This window comes from Myotis lucifugus, unplaced genomic scaffold (assembly GCF_000147115.1).
Source record: "Myotis lucifugus unplaced genomic scaffold, Myoluc2.0 scaffold_100, whole genome shotgun sequence".
In the NCBI taxonomy this organism is placed as follows: domain Eukaryota; kingdom Metazoa; phylum Chordata; class Mammalia; order Chiroptera; family Vespertilionidae; genus Myotis; species Myotis lucifugus.
The window spans coordinates 515,521-535,659 of record NW_005871148.1 but is presented as its reverse complement, the minus strand read 5'-3'; the positions used below and the strand labels follow the sequence as shown (position 1 = coordinate 535,659).

General features: G+C 57.0%; 1 protein-coding gene across 10 annotated transcripts in view; it reads right to left on the bottom strand.

Moving 5' to 3' along the window:
- Window positions 1-670: 670 nt before the first annotated feature.
- MPP2 (membrane palmitoylated protein 2) overlaps window positions 671-20,139 on the bottom strand; it is a 20,596-nt gene continuing 1,127 nt past the window's right edge. The window contains exons 2-13 of one of the 10 annotated variants that reach the window (XM_006092288.3): window positions 18,370-18,433; window positions 13,157-13,275; window positions 8,401-8,553; window positions 8,122-8,271; window positions 7,511-7,738; window positions 6,536-6,667; window positions 6,329-6,434; window positions 6,185-6,253; window positions 5,800-5,961; window positions 4,955-5,157; window positions 4,516-4,644; window positions 2,027-3,310 (exon numbers count right to left, since the gene is read on the bottom strand). In XM_006092288.3, the coding sequence (XP_006092350.1) occupies window positions 3,134-3,310; window positions 4,516-4,644; window positions 4,955-5,157; window positions 5,800-5,961; window positions 6,185-6,253; window positions 6,329-6,434; window positions 6,536-6,667; window positions 7,511-7,738; window positions 8,122-8,271; window positions 8,401-8,553; window positions 13,157-13,275; window positions 18,370-18,400 (1,659 nt within the window). In that variant the 5' untranslated portion in view covers window positions 18,401-18,433 and the 3' untranslated portion in view covers window positions 2,027-3,133. Of the gene's footprint in view, window positions 3,311-4,515; window positions 4,645-4,954; window positions 5,158-5,799; window positions 5,962-6,184; window positions 6,435-6,535; window positions 6,668-7,510; window positions 7,739-8,121; window positions 8,554-13,156; window positions 13,276-13,392; window positions 13,657-14,056; window positions 14,160-14,782; window positions 14,928-18,369; window positions 18,434-20,139 lie in introns of those variants that run through there. The other 9 variants (XM_006092287.3, XM_023756868.1, XM_023756869.1 and 6 more) reach the window with 9 other exon arrangements.

Here is a 20,139-nt window from a genome sequence, read left to right as displayed (position 1 = left end):
CCCTGAGAACGCTCCCAGGCTACTGGATACAATCATTTAGAAAGAGCATCTTGGGGGAGGTGCAGTGTGGAATGGCGGGACTGGAAATTTCAGACGACCTCACAGAACACAAGACATGTCACTCAGAATCCATACCAGAACCATCTGCGCCGTGTTCCCTGCTTTTGCCCTCTCCAGAAGCCATCCCCGACCCCAACCGAAGACAAACAGCACAAACAGCCCATGCCCTAGCTCAGTGGTTCTCAACCTTCCTAACGCCGCGACCCTTTAATACAGTTCCTCATGTTGTGGTGACCCCCGATTTCATTGTTACAAATTGAACATAATTAGAGCATAGTGATTAATCACAAAAACAATATGTAATTATAGATGTGTTTTCCGATGGTCTTAGGCGACTCCTGTGAAAGGGTCGTTCGACCTCCAAAGGGGTCACGACCCACAGGTTGAGAACCGCTGCCCTAGCCGGTTTGGCTCAGTGGGTAGAGTATCAGCCTGTGGACTGAAGGGTCTCAGGTTCTATCCTGGCCAAGGGCACATGCCTGGGTTGCAGGCTCGATCCCCAGTGTGGAGTAGGCAGCCGATCCATGATTCTCTCTCATCATTGATGTTTCTATCTCTCGCTCCCTCTCTGAAATCAATAAAAAAATTTAAAAAAGACAAACAGCCCAGATGCCTTTGCTTTCACATTTAATCAACGGAAAAGAAAGAAAACCAGTCAGACAGAAAGCTCAGGAACTGGATGGCTGAGGGAGGGGAGGGGGAAGGGGAAATGGGTTCAGACTGTGAGGGGCAGGGGCCTCATTATCCTGAGGTCCCCCAAATACAAGCGTCCACAGTGGGAGGAGGGAGGGCAGAGTCAGAGCTAACTCGTGGGTGCGCACACCTGTTCCATGGAGTGGGGCTTATGCAGGGGAGGTAGCACGCTGTTCAGAGAGGGATGGAGACAGGAGAGGGGCCCAGCCCTGCCCCCGGGGGATCACTAGAGGTGAAGGTGCCAGAGAGCATCAACACTGGAGATTCACCCTAAAGGGCCACCTGCCAACTCCCCAGCAATGTGCCCAGCTCCCCCCGACCCCATCTTTTGGTCAGAGGTTAACCAGGTGAGGTGGGACCTGGCAAAGGACACCCCATTTTCCTCCCACTCCCAGTCCCCTTGGGCTGAGGGTGAGGGTGATGTAAGAGTTGAATAAGGATAAAAAGAAGGCTGACTAAAGGGAAAAGGGGAGTATAAAGATGACTGCATAGTGGATGCAGAGCTATGCAAATGAGACGGGAGCAGGCTTGACCCTGACATCTCATTTGCATATCTTATGCAAATGCAATGAGATCCCTAATATAATAAATATATTTCTAACTTTGTAATAAATATTCTGTTTCTTCTCCCTCCCCTTCCCTAGGAAATGGGCACACAGTGGTTCAGGGGCCAGCTTGGGCTGACGCTGCAGCAAACACTGACTGACATTCAGAAGGACTGGGGGGTATAGTGGCTGGGGGTCCCCGAGCAAGGACAGGCTCACCCCAGGAAGGGTCACAGAGAAGGATGAGGGATGAGATGCCTGGGGAAGTTGAGGACAGCATTCTTTTCTCAAAAGGGATTCTCACCCTGGCTAGTATGACTCAGGTGGCTGCAGCATCGACCCGTACACCAAAAGGTTGTGGGTTCGATTCCCGGTCAGGGCACACACCCAGGTTCCAGGTTCACTCACCAGTTGGGACACATGGGAAGACGACCAATCGATGTTTCTCTCTCTTTCTCTCTCTCTCTCTCTCTCCCTTCCTTTCTCTAAAAAAAAAAAAAAAAGGGAGTCTCCTGTTTTACACAATTGCCCTCACCAAGGACAGGAGAGTGGCATTTAGGGTCAGGGGACAATAAGAGCTGGAGGAAGACATCTGGGCAGGTCAAGGTTCTAGAATCTGGGATAAGTGTCTCCTAAGACAGGGGAGCTGCTGGGAAACCCTGAAAAGGGGACCCAAAGAGTGACCTCCAAAGTGTCTCTTCTCCAAAAACCAAGCCTGACACACACAAGCCAGTGGCAGAACTCAGACCAGGTGGGTCGCATGTGGACGTAAACTGCACAGAAACAGTATGGATGGCACCCCCTGGCGCTGGGCAATGAGGAGCCTATCAGAGCACAGTGCTCACAGCTTCCCTTCGCATCCTTCCTGAGCCCCCCCCCACCCCCATCAGTCCTGACACTAGTGGACCACGTGGACCTGGCCAGAGTAAAGACCGCATGGACAATGGTCGTGAACAGGGAGCCCAGGCGTGTCCTCCCCATGGGCCACGGAGAGCTTGGAGCTCTTCGGTCAGTAGTAGCAGGCTCCTGGGGACAGGGCTCAGCCTCCAACCCCCCTGGCCTGGGCGGTGCCTGCTGCCCCCTGCCGGCCTGGCCCTGCAGGGCGCAGAGCTGACCTGCGGGCACATTGGAGAAGTCCCTGGAGAGACTTCGGCAGTGAAAAGCTGTGGATGAGGGAAATACCGGGCAGGGTCCATTCGCGGGACTCTGCCTCGTTCCCGGGAGCAGAGAGCTGCACTGCTCCCGGCTGTGACAACTGGCTCATGCTTTGGCTCCGGCAGCCTTCCGGATGGCACCAGGTTGGCCTCACTGCCAGGCCTGCCTGGCTGCCAGGGGGCCTTGCACTCCCCTGGCCACATAGAAAAAGCCTAAGGCCTGCTCCTAGGACAGAGGGGTGAGAGGTGGGGGGAGCTCGGGAATAGGGTGGGGTGGCCAGTCCAGAGGAGAGAAGGTGACTGGAGAGAGGTGGCAGGGGCAGTGTACCTACTGACCACGTGGTCCCAAAGCATCTTCTCTTCTCTGGTCTGAGCCTTTGGGCGGTGACTCTGACACACTCCTGGGCACAGCGTGGCCCTCAGAGAGGAACATCTGGTGGCCAATGGGCATCAGGAGGGGGCAGCACCTGGGCACAGAGGTACCCCACGAACACCCACCTCCCTGGCAGTGCATGCCTCTGCGCCGAAGCCAGACTTGGGGCCTGCGAGGAGCTGCTTCCCAGGGAGCCAGAGCCCCAGGGACTGGAGCTCAGGGCCGTGGTTGAGGGTCATGGTTGGGAAAGGGATGGATTCAGGTCTCTGGGTCACAACCCAGAGGAGACAAGGTCCAGTCGAGCAGGCTCAGTACACCCAGCTGACAGGCACCCACTGGGGCTCCGTCCGCAGCTTCTCCATGGCGGCCTGGAGCTCGCGGAAGGTCCTCTCCAGGTTGCAGTTGACCAGGCTGAGGTCAAAGTAGTGCCCGTAGCCCCTCTGGATGCGGCTGCTCTCCTCCACCGTCCGTCTCAGGTCCGCCTCCTGCCAACACAAGGGGACCTCCCGCCGGTCAGTGTCCCCCACTCACCCCCATCGTCAGAGCGGTCTACAGCCTGCCCCACCCAGACCCCTCCCCAAAGGCCAACCATGGTGGGCACAGACTCCCTGGCTTGGAGCCCCTCCCTACATGTCCCAAGGCGCTCTCCTGCAACCATGGACAGACACACAGGTAAAGGAAGGAAGGAAATAGCCCTTAGTAAGAGCCAAACTTGGCACTAACATCTTTACAGCTCGCCGAATTTTCACTACGGCTCTGGAAGGCAGGACTCTTTATTCCCCATTTACAACAGAGAGAACGGAGGTACGAGTTCACACCGTCAGCCAGTGCTGCCTGACTCCAAAGCCAGTGCTCCCTCCAGTCTGATCAGGCAGCCCGAGAGGCGCGTGTCAGACCTGGTACAGGTGCAACCCATCGGTGCCCGCCCGAGGCAACCCCCACCCCAGACCCAGTCCAAGCTGGTCAGGCAGGGGTGAGGGGACTTGAACGCTGACTTAAATAAGCGGAGATGGGAGCGCTGGGCTGGCCCAGCATGTCCCAGCAGCACCAGTCCTCGGTGTTTGTGGCCAGGGTGGCATGCAGCAGAGGGCAGCCCCGCCCCAACAGCCTCTGCAAGGCCTGAGCAATGCTGCCATGAGGGCCCTGAGAGCGGCAGTACCAGGTATGGCCAGCAGAGGGACACCTGCGCACGGAGCTCTGCAAACCCCATACCTCTAGGAACAGGTGGGCGGGGCGGTGCCCTGGAGTCCTGCAATACCTGATTTGAAGCCTCTCCTCCCAGCACCGCCGCCTCCCTAAGGCTAACTCATCCCTAGCCAGCCCTCCAGCCTCTGTCTTCCTCCCTCCCTTCAGCCTTTCCCAAGTTGTAAATAGCCCAGAGTCCCCCTGCCTCTGCCCACAGATACCCCACTGGCCCTCGGGGCTCCCTGTGGTCAGCACTGTCCCCACAGAGTGGATCGAGCAGTGAGCCTGGCAGAAGCTCCTGCCCCGCTGGCTGGCTGTGCCCCTGACGCTACGGGAATCTAGGCACTTCACCTTCTTGCTCAGGCTTCCGTTTCCACACCTATAGGTGGGAACTTCGAGTCCTCCTTCACTGACACCTGGGGTGGGTGCCTCTCCCCTCCCTCAACACCCCTTCTCCTCATCAACGCTGATCTGCCCCCTCCCACCGCACCTCAGAGCCCCTCACCGTGAGCTGCTTAGTAGACACCCCACTTTCCAGCGCAGCCCGGTTCATGGCCCGAAGGGTCTCATAGTCAGGGGCCTCAATGAACACCACGTAAGGGACAAACTCCGCTGTTCTCAGCACCTTCACCGCCTGCAGGAGAGAAGGGTACATGTGGGGTGATGGGGGTGAAGACGGGTACCTGGGGATGAATGGGACATCAGTCCTGGAGATGGGTGCTAGAGGAACAGCTGGCAAGTAGCTGGGGATGGAGTAACTGGAGGAGACTAGAGGAGTTGGGGATCTTGGAGGCTGAGAAAGAGGGTCTTGGGAGCTTGGTCCCTAGCAGTAGTTGAGGGGGCGCTTGGGAGATAAGTGCCTGGAAATATAGGGAGGAGCGCTGGGGCCAGCAGAGAACCCAGAGGGGATACTGGGCAGACTGGGAAAAGCAGGCCAGCAGTACCTGGGGGTTGACATCCAGCACGCACACCTTGCCGGCAGCGACCACACCCCGGATGGAGTCGATACGTGTGCCATACAGGTTGCCCTCGTATTCGCCATGTTCCAGGTAGCGCCCAGCACGGATGTCAGCCTCCATCTCCGCTCGGGACACAAAGCTGTAACCCTGGCCTTCGCGCTCTGAGTCTTTGGGCCGCCTGGATGTGTCTACAAGGAAGGAGGGGCCGAATGGGCACTGCCGCAGACACACATGCACATGTCCTACTTGCATCCCACAGCCCTAGGGGGGCACGCTGCCCTCACATGCTCAGTTCTGCTGCCTTCCCACACACCGTGCCCTCACCCTCACCAGGGCACACACAGAGAGACTTTATACATCCATATGGAGAGAAACCAGCCCAGTGCTCACAGAGGGGGAGCTGAGGCCCAGAGAGGGCAATGTGGAGCCACAAAGCGAGGCCAAGCTGACCTGGTTCTTGCCCCCAGAAAGCAGGAGCTATCACCCCAACGGGTTCTGTCACCAAGAAGCCCTGTCTTTCGTAAGGCCACACACAGCTCAGATCCCTGCTTCACATCAATGCCCAGCTGGGCTTTTAGCAGGTGAAATGTGAGAAAAGGAAAGGCAAGGCCAGTTCAGCCCATCTGGCCACAGACTCAAGGGACAACTCCCCAAAACATCCCAGCCTGCAGTTCCCCTACCAGCCCATAGAGGGCGCTCGCCCCACACCTCACACCCAAAGTGCTACTTAACGTGGTGCCCATGCATATGCCCATTCAGTGGACCCAGTCCTGGCCTCCAGGGCATTCCTACTTCCTGACCCCCACCCAGCAGGCCCAGCTCCCACTCACAGGGCACCGTGGTGCCATAGCGGTCTGGATCCCACATGATGAGCTTGTTCTTCAGGCTGCGCCGACCCACGCCCTGAGCCCCGATCAGCACCAGGGTTTTCCGGCGGAAAGGAGGCATGCGGGCCACCTCCTCGTAGATGAGCAGCTCATGGCGGTCAAACTCTGGACACAGGGAGATGGCGCTGCTCAGCAGGCTGTTCATCAGGTGAGAGGGGTGGGGCTGGGTTCTCAGGGGCCAGGGGCAGCAGGAAGAAGCTGGGCAGGGTCGAGGGACAAGCCTGGCAGCATCAGAACCAGGGGAGCATATGCACAAGTCAGTGGTGGGGGCAGAGAGGGGATGTGCCATGTTAGAGGAGGACAGGGGGAGGGCGCCTACAACACCCACCTGCATTCTTGGTGGTCAAATACATCATTCGTTTCTTTTTTTTCCCCGAAAGGCTGCCGCATAGGGTCCCTGGCCATAGAGAGATGGGTGAGTGAGGCCAGGCTGGGATGCAGTCAGATCCCAGAGGAGGACTAGGGGCGATACCTGAGTTGGGCGTCAGCTCCAGATCCCGTTTAACGAAGGCTTTGCGCTTCTCCTCCAGCAGCTGGCTGGGGATGAGCCCAGCACTGCCTCCTTCCACGTGGCACGCCTAGAATAGACATGGGCAAAGCTCTGAGTGAGGGGACACCTCCCGAGCCCTGACCTACCCCACACCATACCCAGAGAGACGACAGGGCACCCAAGGCTCACCTGCCACCAGTTAGCATCATCCTGGTTTACAATCTGGAGTAAGTCCCCGGCGTTGAAGCGCAGGCCTGCTTCTTTGCAGGGGATGAGGCTGTCTCGGGCTGGGTCATAGTCAAAGTGGCATTTCACAAATACCTGGACCAGGGATCAGGGAAGGGTCAAGGGAAGAAGCAGGGGAGGCTGGAGGGGATGGGCCCTCTCCCATCCCCCACCCCACCATCCCCAACCCCTTGTGGCGGGGGGGGGGGGGGGGTGTCATACAGTCCACCCTCTCCCCCCCTTCCCTCACAAAGATGAGAGAGGCCCTGGTACTGCCCCTTTAATAAAGGCACGATGCCCCCAGGCCTGCCTGGCCCGCCTCCCTGGTACCAGCCTCCCTTTGCATCTAGAACAAAAGGACTCAATCAGAAGGATGGGAGATGTGCTCAGGCCTGGGTCCCTGGCCCCACCTATTGAGGAGGCAGGATCACCGGGTAAAGGATAGAGACTCTAACACCTAATGCAGGATCCCTCCATCAACTCACCTCCTCCCCTTGGAGGTAGCGGCTCTGGCAGACGCTAGAGAGCCAATAGAAGTGGGCAAAGCAGCCAGACCTCCACAATCCACCCACAGAGAGGCCGCTGTACAGGACACCTGGCAATCCGACTCTGCGCACCCACACAGACACACAGGCACACAGACAGCCGCACACCAGGCACTCGCTGGTACACTTGGGTACCACAGGCCTTGAATGCGCACACGTCCCTGGCACATGCACACGGGTTCCCAAGACGAGGGCAAATGTGAGTGCGTGCACGACACGCAGATGCCTGTAGGTGTCCTGGCCACTTGCCTCCCCAGCCGCAGATCCTGCCCGCTAGCTTGCTTTTCAACGCTGGTTGAAGAGTTGCTCCCACCCCAGGCCTGTGACCCTGATAGGGAGGTTCAGCTACCCCTCGGGCCTGGTGCTGGATGGGGACCTGGGTGGAGGGAGTCACCTGGCGGGGCAGATGGGGCTCCTGGTAGCTGGGCAGGATCTTGAGGATGACGCTGCCGCTGGCGCTGCGCAGGAGCTCCTGCAGCGCACGGGGGTCGCTGCCCACGGGCTGCCCATTCACCTCTTTGATGATGTCACCCACATGCAACAGGCCTTGCTGAGCCACCATCCCCCCGTGCAGGATGCGTGCGATCACCAGCTCGCCACCCTCCACGCGGAATGTCACGCCCTGGGGGATGGAGAGAGGTAAGATGAGCCCCACTGCTCCACGTCAGGATCCTCTAATGGAGATTGGAAGATTCCAGTACCCCCTGTTTGGATCTCCAGGACCCCCGGTTCCCATCCCCACCTCCCACGTCGCCCTCACAGACTTCCCCTCTTCCATCCTCTGCCCAAATTCTTCACTTACGGGAGCACTAAAGGCGGGAGAGTGGGCAGAATGAAGAGGGTTCTGGCACGTGTATGTACGCAGCTCATATGCAGTCTGCGAGCCCCCGGGTCTGCACGGGCAGATCCCTGGGCAGAGCTGATCCTACCTTTGTTTTGACCCCTGCTAGTTACTCTCAATCCCCGCATCCGGACCGCACACCTGGCCCTGCCCAGCACCCTCACCAGATGTTCTCCAGCGGTCTTGCGGATGCCCACCATGCGCACAGCGTCGGGAGGCACCGGCTGGTTGCTGAACGTGGGATCCAGGCCGGGACTGGGGGGTGGTGTCTCATAGGTCTTTGAGGCAACAGAGTCGTGCGTCTCCAGGAGGGACTGGGGAGGGGGTGGGAAGAGAAGGGACCGTGGGCCAGTGCCCTGCAGTCCCTTTCCATTCCACCTCCAACTTCCTGCCGGCCCCTCCCCCAATGGCCTGCCCCAGTTGCACCCCAGCCTGGAGGAAACCTGGAAGTGAGGCTCCTGGAGGATGCGGGCCAGCTCAGCGGCTGTGCTGCTCTGTTCGGCCAGCTGTGCCAGGTCCCGCAGGATCTCCTGCACCAGCTCCAGGTTGTTGTCCCGAACGGCCTCCAGCTTCGTCTCCTCCAGCCTCTCATGGGCCTGGGGGTGAAGGTGGAACAGGTGAGACCTGATGCTTCCCCAAGAGCCCTGGTACCAAACAGTGACCCCCCTTTCCCTCAGGCATCTCCCCTCCCCAAATCCTGATTTTAGACCCTTACATAAAAGGGAGAACACTATATACACCCTTTGATCTCTTGGGTTTTTTGTTTTGTTTAATAGGTTTGGTTTGTGTTTTGGTTTTTAACTTAATATGCCCTGGAAATCACTCTATGCTACAATATGGAGATTTTCCTTTATTATTATTATTATTATTATTTTAATTACTGCACTTGACTTATTGTATGTTTGGAATATCATAATTTATTCGATCAGTCTCCCCGGGTATTTAGGTTGTTCCAATGTTTTACTATTCTATATAACAGCGGTCGCCAACCGGTGGTCCACGGACCACTGGTGGTCTGTGAGGTCCAAAAGGTTGGTGACCACTGCTACATAATAAAAGGCTAATATGCAAATTGCCCGAATGGAATGACCGGTTGCTATGATGCACACTGACCATCAGGGGGCAGACGCTCAACACAGGAGCTGCCCCCTGGTGGTCAGTGCACTCCCACAGGGGGAGCGCCACTCAGCCAGAAGCTGAGCTCACGGCTGGCAAGTGCAGCGGTGGTGGTGGGAGCCTCGGCCGCCTCAGAGGCAGTGCTAAGGAGCAGTGGTTCTGACAAACTCCCCTTTATGGGGCGTGGGCTGCTCTGCCCTCCCACTGACACTGGATGAGAGACTTTCCGAAGCATTGCCACCGAGTGCTAATGATAGAGCCTGTACTTGAACCCAGATATGCCAGCTCCTGCTCCAGAACCATAAGCCAACTGCGAATGCCACACTGCCAGTTCTTTGAAAGTTATTCCGTCCTCGGTCCCACTCCAGCCTCTGATGTTGGCAGAAGACGCCTAGGGTCATAATTAAGTAGTTCAAAAACTGAAAGTCCCAGAGACTGGTGTGCCAGAAGGAAACATCACTCGCTCTTCAATCTGATGTGACCATGTGATTGGCTTTGGCCAATGGGACATTAGCAAGTGTGATACAAGCAGAAGCTTGGAAAGTGCTTGGGATTTGGAGCTTGTCCCCGTTTGCGGCCGAGGCGACCATATGAAGAACCCGGGGCCACCTCCCAGAGGATGAGACCTTGCCATCCCAGATGCCACAGCCTCCCAGCTGACTCAGCAGGCATGTGAGGCCATCCTAGAGCACCCAGCCCCACTCAGCAAGCCCATACCAGAAAAGCCACCCCACTGACCCACAAAACCGTGAGAAATAAATCACGATCGTTTTAGGGCACTATGGATTGGGGTTGTTTGTTACACAGCAGAGGTTAACTGATACACTAGGCTCCACACCACTGTAGCCTCTGCTTGTCATGTCTGCTGGTCAGTGACCCCCATGGACCCTCATTCTTCTAGGGCCGTGTCTTGCTTTGCCATCTCTCACCCTGGCCTGACCACAGGAGTAGGGTCCTCCCTGTGAACTCCGGCTCAGACTACATTGTAACAACTCTTTATGATTTACAAAGCGCCTCCACATCCATGACCTCCCGCACCGAGCCCCACCATGCCTCTGACAGATCAGCATCATTATCCTCACTTCTCAGGACAAGTCACTGAAGCTCAGAGCGGCTGTCAGGTGTCCTAAAGCCACAGCCGACCGGTGAATCTTCCGACTCCAAACTCTGTGCTCTTTTTCCTGCACCTCACGTGGAGGCCTCCCAGCTGGCAGATGCCCCTCCTGGTAACCGTTTGCCTGGACTTCTGAGTGCCGCCTACATTGGACTCTTCACCTTAGCCTTGGCCGCCGTTGAAACACCTGCTGCTGGACCCATGTCAGGCCTCCCAGATGCCAACCACCTGCCAGCCACCTGCTGTCTGCAGCCAGACCCCTAGATTTATCACCTTCCTGCCAGATTTGACTTCCCTCCAGAGCCTTCACTTCTCTGGGTTTGTCCCTCAGGCCCTGCCCCTCCCTGGTCCCAGATCTAACCAGCCTGGCCTCTCCCACACTGTGCATCCCCAGAGAGAGGAGTCAAGCCCAGCTCCATAAGGGTAAGATAAAAAGGTTAATAGCTGCCACATGCAATTCCACTCGACTCCATTCCTATGGGTTTCCGGGCCACTTTGCCGGGAGAACCAAGCCTTTACAGCTGGATCTTTGATAAAAGCACTCTGTCTATTAGATTAGAAATGTACTGCTACATACATAATAATTAAAATCAGTAACAAGGAGTCAGAAGTAGGTCCCGTTATCCAAAGCAAGTCACATGGTCAAGCCCAGACTGGAGAGTAGAGACAGCCCTTTGATGCGAGAAGTGGGAAAGTTACATTGCAAAGGGTCACACCGGAGGAGATGGGAAGGATTCTCCTGAGCTCGGGCAGGAGAAGGGCGTTTATTTACAGCCTGACACAGTACGTTGGCAACCTCTCTGTCAGGCTGCACCGTGAGGTCCCAGGAGGAGATGACAGACTTGGGCTCCATCAGGAGAAGAACAAGCTGACAGTTCACTGCCATAGCCCTGGTACATGGTGAGCACACAATAGTATTTGTTGAATAGATGATGGATGACTGAGTGACTGAATGATTAAGTGGATGACAGGGCCAGCCAGCCAGCAAGCCCATCATTGGAGAGCCCATCAAATAGGTTAGACAAAGCCCCAGAGAAGAAGGCGACTGAGGGGGGTCATGCTTTGGAGGGGACTGGCTAGAGGACCTTCTAACCCTGAGCTTCTGTCATCCTGCGGGACTCTCCTTATGTCATTGGCAGTCTGCTAAAGTGACCCAGAGCTGATGTGGTCTAATAAATCCAATTCTGAAATCAGCTTTGGAAGGTTCACAATGTGCATATCAGCAATTCCATTGCCAAGGGCCCGCCCTAGAGGAACTGTCACATGTGCAGAAGCAGAGGGATGTGAGCACGTTCACATCCTCAGGCGGCACTGTCCTTAATAGCGGCAAATAGGCCACAACATCCCTGCCCTTCAGTGTGGAAACCAATGAATAAATACACCGGTCAGGGCACATGCAGGAGGAAACCATTTGATGAGTCTCTCACATTGATGTCTCTCTCTCTCTCACCCTCTCTCTTCCCCTACCCTTCTCTCCCTGCCTTCCACTCTCTTTAAAAAGCAATGGAAAAAAATATCCTTGAGTGAGGATTAAGAAAAAAAGCACACAAAAACGTTAAAAAATAAAATAAAAACACATATAAAGGGGCATTTACATCTAAATACATATATAGGCAAGCTATGCAAGTCAGGATTATGACATCATCAACCTCAAGTCAATCCTGCTCCCTGGCTTTGCTGAGTTCCTGCTCTCCTCCCCTTTAGTGATTAGTTGAACCTTTACTTCCAAATTCCTCCTATTTTCCTGCTCAACCCCTGATCCCGAATTCCCAGCAGATGACTGCCCCACCTCCGCTGGAAACTCTGAGCAATTAGACATGATTCCACGCAACGCCCAGTTTGCCTCCAGCACAGCATTGGCACCTTTCTCGCCTTCCCTCCTCCTCCTCGGGAGAGGGGCTCCTTCTTCACCTGCCCCTCCCCTCGTCCACGCAGCTTCTCTCAGCTGAAGGCAGCCCCAGCCCCACACTTTCCCTCTGCAGAATCCAGGGTGCCTTGCTACCCTCCCCGCCTCACCTTCCATCCCCAACACCAAGTACTGCCAATTTTCTTCCTAAATATTTCTTCACCCTCCCGTCCCTCCAGCCCTGTTGTGACCAGAGGTCTGGTTCAGAGCCATCCCCCGCCTCAGTCTCTCCAACTCCATGTGGCTGCCAGAGGGATGCTGCTAAAATGGCCATATTCCATCATCACCCCCCTGCTTAAAACCCATGGAAGACTCCATCCATGTTACTCACAGGACAATGTCCAACACCCGGGCCCAGCCCCCAGTGCCCTCCACCGCCTGCCAGCATCTCCGGAGCTCCCACCCCGTCTCACACCTGAAACTCCAGCCTCAGGCCAGTCCCCTGTATACTCACTCCCGACCCTTCTCACCTTTGCTTCAGCTTCAGCTCTTCCCATGGCCCAGGATGCCCTCCCCTCCCTCCTCATTCTTCAAGACTCAGCTCAAGTGGCCCTTCCTCCAGGAAGCCTCCCCTGCCTAGCCCGGGCTGAGTTAGGCAACTGTCCTTTATGCTCCCAAATGCCGACTGCATCTGCCCCTGTCACTGCTGTTACCAACTGTTTAATAACTCCCCCGTTTAGTGATTCTTTTACCCGCCTGATGCATGGCGGGTGACCTTGTAAAAATGTCTGCACAAAATGCCCAGTGACAGAGGGAAAGGCAGGATGAACTCTGGAGATCCCACACAGGCATGCTCTCCCCCCTCCCATCACAGTCCACAAGCCGGCAGACACCACACAAGCTTCCACATGGGCATGCCCCACACTCAGCAGCCAGGCCTGGCACAGCTCCCCGACCTATAGTCCCTCAGCTACCATCTGGGCAGGGATGGTCATGTATACCCCCCTCCGGGGGTCTCTTGTGCCACATGCCCCATTCCCAGGGCCCTGTATGTCCAACACCCCATCCCCCGCTGTACCCCCCAGACACAGTGCCCTGGTACCTGCCTCCTGGAGCACTATACCTTGGCCAGGGATCTTACTATGGGACTTTCCATAATGCCTCGCAGGAAGATCAGGTCCAGTTCTGCAGCCCCCGTGGCATTGGGGAGGGATCCCAAGTTGTCCAGGACTTGCTGCATGGCTGCGGGGAAGGGGTAGGCAGTGAGACACACAGGTGCCAGCTAGACACCCGAGACCAAAACACACCACAACCACCCCACCCCACGCCCCACAGAAGACAGCCCCTCCCCAGCAGCACCTCCTTCCCTGCCAGGCATGGGAATGCCTGGGGTAGGGCCCCAGCGGGGAGTGGCCGTGGCCTGTTCTGCAGGCCCTGGGTAATGCCAGCCTGGGCAGGTGGGAGGCCCCAGGCAGGAGGAAGTAGACTCTGATGTGGGAGGAGAGGGGAGAGGGCAGCAGGCGTCAGGTTCCAGGTTCTGCCCTGCACCAGGGAATCACAGACTCCTCACTCCAACTCTGAATGGGCTGAAGCCCCCGGACTCCACCACCTGCCCCCGAAGGGCTCAGGAATGAGAGAGAGAGACAGTGCCGGGTCATGTTCCTGACAACAGGCAGCCATGCAGGAAGCTAGGGCCCACACGTTAGCTAGTGCAAGCCGTGCTGCCAATTCAGTGTGATTTTGCATAACTCACTGTTTCTCACTGGTCTCCATCTTTCCCTATATAACGGGTGGGTTGGATTAGATGGTGTCTATAAGCCCCTCAGCTTTGATAATGATCTATAATCATCCAGAAATTAATATAGATCCTAGGAAGCCAAAGCTAAGGCCCAGGACATTGGCAGGACCTGGGAAAACAGGCCTGGGAAGGCTGTGGGCGCCCAAGGGCAGAAGTCAGACTAAGTCATCCCCGGGATCCGCAAACCCTCAGCCTGGAAAGGACATAACCAAGGACATGAGGCACCTGGTGCTGGGCCCCAGCAGCGTCGCTGAGACCTGAGGTAGGTGTTCCCATCAACCCCAGGAGAGGACGGAGCTGCCAGGGGTGGCAGGTTCTGGGGGAGGAAAGGAGAAGCAGAGTGTGCCCAGCTGGGGGCCAGAGATGGGCAGGGGGTATCATTAACCTGCCACCCTGCCACCCACACCTACATCTGCATAACAGCGCCCAAGCCATGGAGGAGGAAGGGTGGAGACAGCCCCTGGCTCCTCTTACTGCTCTTGCCAATGCCTCCTCCTCCAGGAAGGAATGGGGATGGGGATGGGGAGGAGGAGGCACTGAAACTGGAGCTGGCAGACATGGTTCAGGGGCTCCTGGACTCCCACACTCTCCCCCTCCTTCACCCCACCTTTTCCAGAAACTACATCCTAGTCTGTCCTTCAGACCCCTCCTGCCCAGGCCTGGGCTGCCATTGGTCAGAGACCTGTAAGAGCCCTCGGGGGCTCAGAAAGAGGCCATGGACCCTTCCACTCTGCAGCGTACCTCGGGGTCCACCGCCTTAGCTGTCCTCACACACAGACTCCCAGCCTGCCACCCCGAGGAAGGACGGAGCCCCGGGAGCTGGCGCCCTCTGCCTAGGCCCGCTCTCCGGAGGGTCCGTGCCGCCAGACCCTTAGGCTCCCGGAAGCCCGTACCTGGGACGCCCTCTCCAGGTGCCTACTTTCCCCGCGGCCTCCGGACCCTCCTTCCTACCTTTCCTTCGGAGGTCGGCTTCCTCAGAGGATCCCCGGGATATAACCCCCAAGGAGGCCCCGCTGCCTGGGCTGCCCGCCATAGCAGCCCCCCACCCGGCCCCGGACTCCAGGAGTAGCCTGCGCTCCGGCTTCGGGCCGCCTCCCCGCCAGGGGCTGGCAGCGCTGGAGGAGGCGGGACTCCGGGAGCGCCTTCTGCAGAATCAGCCAATAGAAAGGTTCAGCCGCCCTGACCGCCTTGCTGATTGGTCAAAGGCGGGGGCGGTGGGAAAGAGAGTCCCAGTCCGGCCGCTGGCTGGAGCCCCCTCGTTCAGTACCAGCCCGTGGGAGGGGGAGGAGGGGGCTGAGAGAGGGGCCGGGGTGCTGCCCCTTCAGATCTGGGGCGGCGCTCAGAGACCCTCCCCTCACGGCCCAGCTGCAGGACACCCAGGGCGGGTGGGGACTTGGCCCCACCTTGTTCCCGCCCTCGCTTCTGAAGGTCTGTCCTCTAATACACACCCACGCCACCTCCTCCCCGTGCCCTCCGACCTCTACTCTGTGTCCCCTCTCCAGGCCCAGCTTCCTTTACAATAACCCCTTCGAATGAAAGGAAGCGCCTCTCCCATCCCCAACCCCCCCAGAGCGACTCAGTCCTCCGCCTAACGCAGCCATTGGGGGTGAGGGGGTGACAGGGAGAAAAAGGAGGGGAATGAGAGGTGGCACCACTGTGCCTGGGAAGGGTACCTTAAGTCCTTCTGACCCCACATCTCAGCTGTAGCTTCTCCGGGTCCCCCATCTCCCATTAAGTCCTCCTCTTGGATAAGAGGTGACTAGCTGGTGGGCAAGTCGGGCATCTTGGAATTGTGGAAGGGAGAAGTGAAGGAGCATTCTTGCAGCAGGGACAAGGGGGGCAGAAGGGAGAGAGTTGGCATTTACCCCAGCCCAGCGCCTCCATTACTCTCAAACCCTGTACCCATGAGGCCACCAGGTGCTGCTCCTGCCACCAGCTCTCCATTCCCCGGAGGAGTGGCACCAGCTTGCATTGCACCCCTGGTTGCCATGGCAATAGGAGGGCTTACACACCAGGACGTTAACCCTGGGATGCAAGAAAGATTTAAAGGGACAGCTCCATCTGAATTCAGCCTACATCCCCTCTGGAGTCAAAGAAAGAAAGGAATCAGGTAAAGGGAAAAGAAAGGACCAGGCTGCCAGTCTGGAGACTCCAGGGGCAAGTTCTCTCCACTCTCAGCCCATGCTATCACCTACATATCTCTCAGCCCACCCCTAACCCTCAGGGAAAGGGCCACTCCACCTTCTTGGAAATAGAGCTGGGGGTTTCTCTGCGAGAGGAATACACCCATCCCATGCCCCCTCCACAATGACAATGACCATCTTGACCAAGGGGAAGGGTGGGAGAAGGACCTTGCCAGCTTCACTCTCTGCAGAGCCCAAGGCTGGGATCTCTCCCTAAAGGAAGAGGCAAGTGGGAGGGTAAACCTGACCTCAGAGGCAGGGGCACAGTTGTCTCTCAGGCCTGTAGGAAGTGTAATGGCCACCAAGTGAGGAGGGGCAGAACCCACCGTTAGATTTTTTAGGGCAGAAGCTAATCCTGGGCACGGAGGGCTGCCTGCAGGAAGGCCTAAGAGCCTCATAGCCTCTTAGTCCCGCGTCACCTCTTTACAGAAGATGAAACATAGGCTTCGAGAGGTTCAGCAGCTGACTCCTGTTCTTTAGGTTTGGGAAGGCAGGAGCAGCCCAGGAAAGCAGAGGCCCCAGGAGTCCTCAGAGGAAATAAGCCCCATAGCCACACCCCTGGGCTCCCCTCCCTGCCCTGTCCCCCACTCACCCACCGATGCCCCCATCACCTGGCCTGCAGCAAGGGAGCTAAATTGGTGGACCTTCTCCTCCCTCTACACCCCTGCCAGGCACTATTAATGGGTTTACTGGGCAGCCCCAGATTGAGAGGCCTTTAATCACAGGCTCAGGGATGGGCTTAATTAACTCATAAGCAGCTTACAGTGGGGCCCAAGCATGCCAGAGCAGGGGGGCGGGGCCAGGGGACCCAGCAGGCTGGACAGGAAGTAGAGGCACTGAGCCTTCCAAGGCTGCAGAAGCTGGGGACATTGGTGCAGTCCCTCCACGGCAGGAAGAAGAGGCCTTTCCTGGGGGACAATGGTGCCACAGTTTAGGTTCTGGCCCCTCACAACAGTCTTCACTTTCCTGGTTCAGTTTCTCAGAGGAAAGCAACAGTCATTTAACGCCATTAGGAGCCTGGGACATCTTGCAGAGGCAGCTGCAGGGCCTCCAGCAAGGGCTACTTGGGAGGGAGGCACCTAGGCCATGAGAAAGACAAACAACTCAGAGCAGGTTAGAGTTGTAGGGCCTTTAGCCTCTAGCACAGGGAACTTCGCCTGGTGGTCCCTAAATGCACTTAAGGGTCCATGAACCCCAGAGTGGAATACAGATTTTGTGAAGAGAAGCATCTATATATACAAAGCCCAGCAACCGGAACAGCGGAACAACCAGAACGACCAGAACAACCGGTGGCTATGAAACCCACTGTGTCAGCCAACCAGCCTGATCCAGGCCCTGATTGCCTCCCCCTCCCCCACCAGCCCCCTCGATCGGCTTAACACCCTGATGGGGACAGAGCTGGCCACCAACTGCCTGCAGCCCCTCCCCCACACCGGCCCGGCCTGATGGGCCCCCACTAGGGTGGCCTGCCAGACCCCACCCATGCATGAATTCGTGCACTGGGCCTCTAGTTTGTCTATAATGAAGGCCATGGCTGTCATCAGGTTCTCAAAGGGATCCAGGACCAATGACCTTATCCCATCACCTCATCTTACAGATGGGGAAACCTAGGTCCCAAAAGGGAGGGATTCACTCAGGTTACAGGTTAATGAGGTAATTATTTGGAGCATAGCATGATGAGTGACTGTTCCTAACGGTAACTCTCATTCTCTGACATAGCCTTGGAGGCTCCCATCAACCTCTTTACAGAACAGAAAACGGGCTCTGGGAGGTTAAGCAGCAGCTTGCTCCTGAGGCTTCCTAGCTTGTCTGGGTGGCCCATTCCCTTGCCCTAAAAGCTCCTACAGAACCAAGTTGAGGCTTCCTGATCCGGCATCCTCCCTGCATAGCCTCCTACGCCCCTGCACACACACACACACACACACACACACACACACACACACCCATCTCTAGCTGGTCTGCTCCACCTATCTGGTGGGCACCGCATCATGGACTTCTCATCCCCAGGCTGGGCTGCTGTTGTCCCTCTACCTCAGCCATCCTCCAAGGCCCAGCTAGGGGGTCACTTTCTCACCAGCCAGGTCCCATGCCATAGTCCTCCAGCAATAGTGAGTGTGCCGTTATCTTTGAAGCATTCATGCCCCTGCTCTCCGAGGAAGTGTGTTAAGCTCTGTCTCCAGCGCTATCCTGGGGCAGGTGTGGGAGGGCCATGGAGTTGCCTGAATGAATGGCTGAGTGGCTGGGTGGACAGTGGTGCTCCTACAGGGACCTGTGGGAGTGCCTGGTAGCTGCTCCCCACCCTGCCTGGCACCCTCTGAACCATTAATATTAACTGACTTCCTCTCCCTTTCTTACCAGTCTCAGAGTTGGTGGCGGCAACCGGCATGGTGAGGTCAGCAAAGGTTCCAAAATGCCTCTCCTAGAGGAGGGAAAAAAGAGGATGAGAAAGGAATCCAGAAGGACCTCCCACTCACGATCAGCCAACAAGGTAAACGGAATGGTCCCAGAGTCCTGGGAGGCAGGAAGAGCAGATATTTCGTGCCCAGTTCTTCGAGGAGGAGGTGACAGAGGATCAGAGAGATCAATTGATTTGCCCAAGGTCACAAAGCTAATAAAGAGAGCTACAATGAAAATCCAGGCTTTATGACTCAACAAAAAATTAAGCGTTTATGCCCACCATCTGTCCTTTCTATTTTTTTAAATCCTCACCCAAGGACATGTTTATTGATTTTAGAGAGAGGGGGGGAGGGAGGGGGGAGGGAGGGAGAGAGAGAGAGAGAGAGAGAGAGAGAGCGAGCCCTGAACCCGAAACCTAGTATGTGCCCTGACTGGGAATTGAACCTGCAACCTTTAGGTATATAGGACCATGCTCCAACCAACTGAAGCCACACAAGTCAGGAGGCTGTCCTGGATGTCTTTTTTTTTTTTTTTTTTTTTTTTTTTTTAGAGGGGTTGGGTAAGAATACACAATTTGAGTCAAAGCCAGGAAAGATGGGTGTCCCCAGACAGTAAGCTCCATGAAGTCAAAAACCACATCTGTTTTATTTTGCCTCTGGATCTTAGGCCTAGCCCAGTGTAGATAGATGCTCCACAGATGTTGTCAGTCTGTCTGATAGAAATGACGTCATACCTCCCTAAGGCCTCTCTGGGTTCCCCTTCCCCCCTTCTCCCCTTCCTAGCCGAGAGTGGGGACTAGGAGAGCAGGGGGCTTTGGGCAGAACCAGGTGTAGAATTTACAGCCCTAGTTCCGATTCCAGAACCTCCCCAAGGTGGGGTTGGCTCCCCCATTTTTCAGGGAAAGGGGTGGGAGGGATTGGGGCGGGGCAACCCATCACCCTTCCTCCCTTTGCCTTCCTGGGTCTGTGCTGCTGAAGAAAACGCTAATTCCCAGTTGCCATGACAACAAAAGGCAGTGGCTCACAGCAGGGGGGGGGAGTGGAGGAAGTTCCTGGCAGTGCCCACTTTAGGCCTGAGTGTGTGCTGGGCCCGGGGAGTAGGGGAGCCACAACTTCACCTCCCTCCCAAAGAAAGGATTCTTCCCAGAGAGACCACGCCCTGATTTTAATAACATCCTCTCCCCTTCCCCTCCCAAGCCTGAGCGCAGATAACAGAAATCACAAAGATGGCAGGACGACTCCCCTTCCTCCCGGATCTGCCCCTGAAGATGTGGAAGGAGGCAGCTTTCGGGGAGAGGAAGGGCACCTCCTGTCAGGCTGGCATCGGGTTGGGAGAAATGCTCAGGATCCGCGGTGCCAGCCGGTGCCCCCAGCGCCAAGCCCCGCTGTCCCTGTTCCTAGAGAGCAGCGGGAAGGGCTCTCTTCCCAACGCCCGGAGCCTGGCACCTTCTGGCGGCTGGCGCTGCTCTCCGGGCAGGGGTGCTCCGCCCTGGGTAGAGGCTGGAGGGTGGGAAGGGCAGGGGGGATTCTGGCTCCGGAAGCCTGGCCCGGCTGCCTGCGTTTTCTCCCCGGGGAGCCGGTTCCCACGGCAGCGGCTCGCTTCGCCCCACCCCCACCCCGGTCCCCGAGAGGGCGGGTCCGGCCGTGCCCACAGAGAACGGCAGTGCCAGGCGAGCCGGGCTGGCTCGGGGCCAAGGCCTGGGGCCCGGGCATCTGGGAACTCGCACGG